Source organism: Trachymyrmex septentrionalis, unplaced genomic scaffold, assembly GCF_001594115.1.
Source record: "Trachymyrmex septentrionalis isolate Tsep2-gDNA-1 unplaced genomic scaffold, Tsep1.0 scaffold89, whole genome shotgun sequence".
Classification (NCBI taxonomy): Eukaryota; Metazoa; Arthropoda; class Insecta; order Hymenoptera; family Formicidae; genus Trachymyrmex; species Trachymyrmex septentrionalis.
The window spans coordinates 577,455-581,013 of record NW_017306081.1 but is presented as its reverse complement, the minus strand read 5'-3'; the positions used below and the strand labels follow the sequence as shown (position 1 = coordinate 581,013).

General features: G+C 31.2%; 1 protein-coding gene across 1 annotated transcript in view; it reads left to right on the top strand.

Moving 5' to 3' along the window:
* Positions 1 to 3,559, top strand: part of LOC108755578 (thyrotropin-releasing hormone-degrading ectoenzyme-like) — a 10,930-nt gene that overhangs the window by 5,801 nt on the left and 1,570 nt on the right. The window contains exons 8-10 of the mRNA XM_018498669.1: positions 237 to 441; positions 789 to 1,042; positions 2,296 to 2,486. Of these exons, the coding sequence (XP_018354171.1) occupies positions 237 to 441; positions 789 to 1,042; positions 2,296 to 2,486 (650 nt within the window). The remainder of the gene's footprint in view (positions 1 to 236; positions 442 to 788; positions 1,043 to 2,295; positions 2,487 to 3,559) is intronic.

Sequence of the window (3,559 nt, the reverse complement as noted above, 5' to 3'; positions counted from 1 at the left end):
AGAGAGAGAGAGAGAGAGAGAGAGAGAGAGAGAGAGAGAGAGAGAGAAAATATAAAACATTATATTCTCTAAACAGATATCTTTTACGAATAAAACTGCAATTTATAATTTTCATTATAATACTATAATAAAGCCGTCAGAAAAGATAAATTAAATAAAAAAGTAAAATATAATTATGAAATGTCTATAATGGACATCGATAAAAATTGCTCGATTATGCGATGTTTGTGTTTTAGGATCGATTTTATCATTATGGCCTAAATAGTACGAGCGAAGAGTTATGGCACATCCCGTTGACGTGGACAACCGAAAATGAACAGCAATTTGGTAATACCCTGCCGAAGGCATGGATGGTCAAAAAACGCATGAAAATTAACGACACTGCTTTGAACCGGGCTACTTCCAACAACCAGTGGATTTTGTTCAATATCAATCAAACGGGTAATATTACTGTCTTAACATACGCCGATCAATTAAGGAGATAACAAAGTAATATTTTTACCGTCAATAACTGGTGTCGATCAATTTGGAAATAAACTCAAGCCACTTCATAAATTCATAAAGAATTTGTTCCATATATAGGGTGCTCAAAAATCGTCACAATACTACTGTAAATCGTAGAGTAGTAAAGAATCAAGAATAGTTTCGTTTATTTATTGCAACGTCGAGCGAGAAGGATTAATAATTTATTAATTATAATATTTTTTCGGAGGCTACTGCCTTTAAACTTATACTAAATAAAACTACTACTAAATAATAATTTATTTTTATTGCTCTGTTATTTGCAGCGTTATATCGTGTCAATTACGATATAGAAAACTGGAAATTGTTGACAAAATCTTTTCAAGCTCTGCCGGAAATAACTAAAGTTCAAGTGCTAACCGATTCATCTGCGATGACTAACGCTGGATTGCTTGATAAAAGAATTATGTGGAATATTCTTGAGAAAATGGAAAAAGAAAGTGGAATAATATTATGGACACCTGCGTTGCGTTTATTAACTACCATCCAAAATCGACTTTGGGACTCAAACTTGTTCAAGGTAATATTCCAAGTTATCAAGGTAATACTTGAAGTTATATGTTTACGCACAATATTAAGTAATAAAGTGTTTTAATTATGAACATCGATCATTTCTTCGATAGTATAAAGAGACGATCGTACACAAGTAAAGCGGTGGACCCCTTGAATGTTTGCGGTATATTTTGCTACATTCTAGTTATGACTTTGTCAAGCTCACTCGTCTTTCCAAATAGATTTGCGCGAGATTGCAAAGGCGAGCACATTTCCTTTTATTATTAATTTATACGGTCGCGGCGCGATAAGATATGCGAGATATAATCGACGCCGCCTCGCGCGATCTAAATCGTTCGCTATGCAGTTCTGGCTTATGTCGTTATTACGCGCAGTTAAGACTTAAGTATGGCATTATAAAGCGTATGATTATCCCTGGGACAGATATATAAGTGATCATCGGCCCATCGGCCGTCGTTACGATTCGACGTTCTCAATTAGGTCGGAGGACTCAATCATTATTTGCACCGAAATACGAGGCACGTAACATTTAATTAAGCACTCGCGCCGACCAATGTTGCCGTAACAGTTCCCTTTTCACAGAAGCCATTATTGCAAAAATATACGAGAGGAGAGGCCTCACCGCGAGTTGAGAGGCGGGCCCCACGGTTTCTTCAGGCACTCCACGTCTGTAAACCTAACGTGCCAAATTAAATAAATACGTTGCGGCGTATCTCTGCGTTTTAATCCACCCGGTTTATTGCTCGTAAATTCTGGATAAATGGAATTACTTACTCTTACTTCTTGTGCGAATCAACCGCAGATCTCTATAATGTTACGATAAATATCGCTGCCGGTTACTTTACCTTCTTCTTCGCAATTTCACAAGAACACTTTGATGTTTTTAAAGATGGAACAGAATCTTGAAACGGGAGGGTGAGATATTGGCTCGATACGGTAAATAGTTTCTTTTTTTAAGAGGATAAGATACAATATGAAAAGAAAATTAAAAAAGAAGAACAGAAGAGAAAGAGAGAGAGAGAGAGAGAGACAGCTTCTAAACTATTATTTTAATTCATTATAATTAAAAAAATACTTTTAGAATATTAAAATACTTTTAGAATATTTTTTATATTTATAGATATTTTTAGTGTGTATTGAAAAAAAAAATGTGTTGCTATAAATAATTTTACGTTTAAAAATCTTAAGCTTAATATGAACTTTTCTCTACTCTTTTATATTTAAACGAAAAATCAATTAAATTAAATTGATTTCTTACAGTTCGTTGTGTGCAAGTTTATAAATAAAGTGTACAGCAAGATCGCACCGACGGTTATTTATAAGAATCCCACGCTGTGGACAGAATTCGAAATTAACTTAATGAAATCGGCTTGCTCGGTAGATTATCAAGCATGTTTAACGGCGGTTCTTGACTTTGATCGAAAAATGTTACAAAACGAATCATCAAACTCGTACGTATTTAGTAAAGTAAACTGCAAATATTTGTACATTTAATACAAAATGTATTTGCTCATTTTAAAGATTTGTTAATTATGAGAATTAAGTATTATATATTAACATTGAAAATTAATTAGAAATATGTTAAGAAGCTACGAATCATAAGAATAAAAATAAAATATAAATAATAAGCAAGATATATCGAAAAGCTCTAAAACATATTATTTCCTATCCCCTCCATTATACCTCCAACTTTCCTTCTTTCTCATTACCGATTGAAATTTTAAGGAAGTTAGTTCCATCGCATCGTTCCTTGCTTTTTTTACGTATTTCTGTACAATCCGACTGATTTTGTTTCAAAATTTTAAATACTTGAACAAACTGAAAGATTTTACATTCTAAGTGATCTTATTTTTATGAATATGTGAACTAACTTTAAGACTATTTCTAAGATATTTATTCTAAGATTTTCTGTATTTTACTATTAATTTTTATTTTATTCTTATACATATTATATAAACTTTATATCGATTAACTTATTTTATATCCTTCTATTATTATATTATCAGACTGAGTTTTTCATCATTTTTACCAACATTTTGACTTCATATATTTTTATCAAATTATTATTGCGATTAGATAGTAACGAGTAATCTCCATTCTGGCATACGCACAATGATATTGCTAGAAATTGGTCTTTTTTATTTGACATCAAAATGCGTTTTCATATCAATGCGATAATCATAGAATAGGATGCCACTATTTTCTACATCAAAGCAAAAGTATTCCTGCTGAAGTATAGTCTGTATTTCTTCTCATTAATTTTTAATTATTATTAGCCGTTGATTTTTTAAATATGTTTATATAAATATTTTATTTAAAGTTATATTACATGTTTAATTGAGAATGACCCGATCGGAGTCGAAACGCCGTTTGTTTTAATTTGTTGTAACATATTTTAGCACTTTTTAGTATATCTTGCTTATTATTTATATTTTATTTTTATTTTTATGGTTCGTAGCCTTTCTTAACATATTTTTAATTAATTTATTATTTGAACATTATGTTTGAGAATTATAAAAAAAAA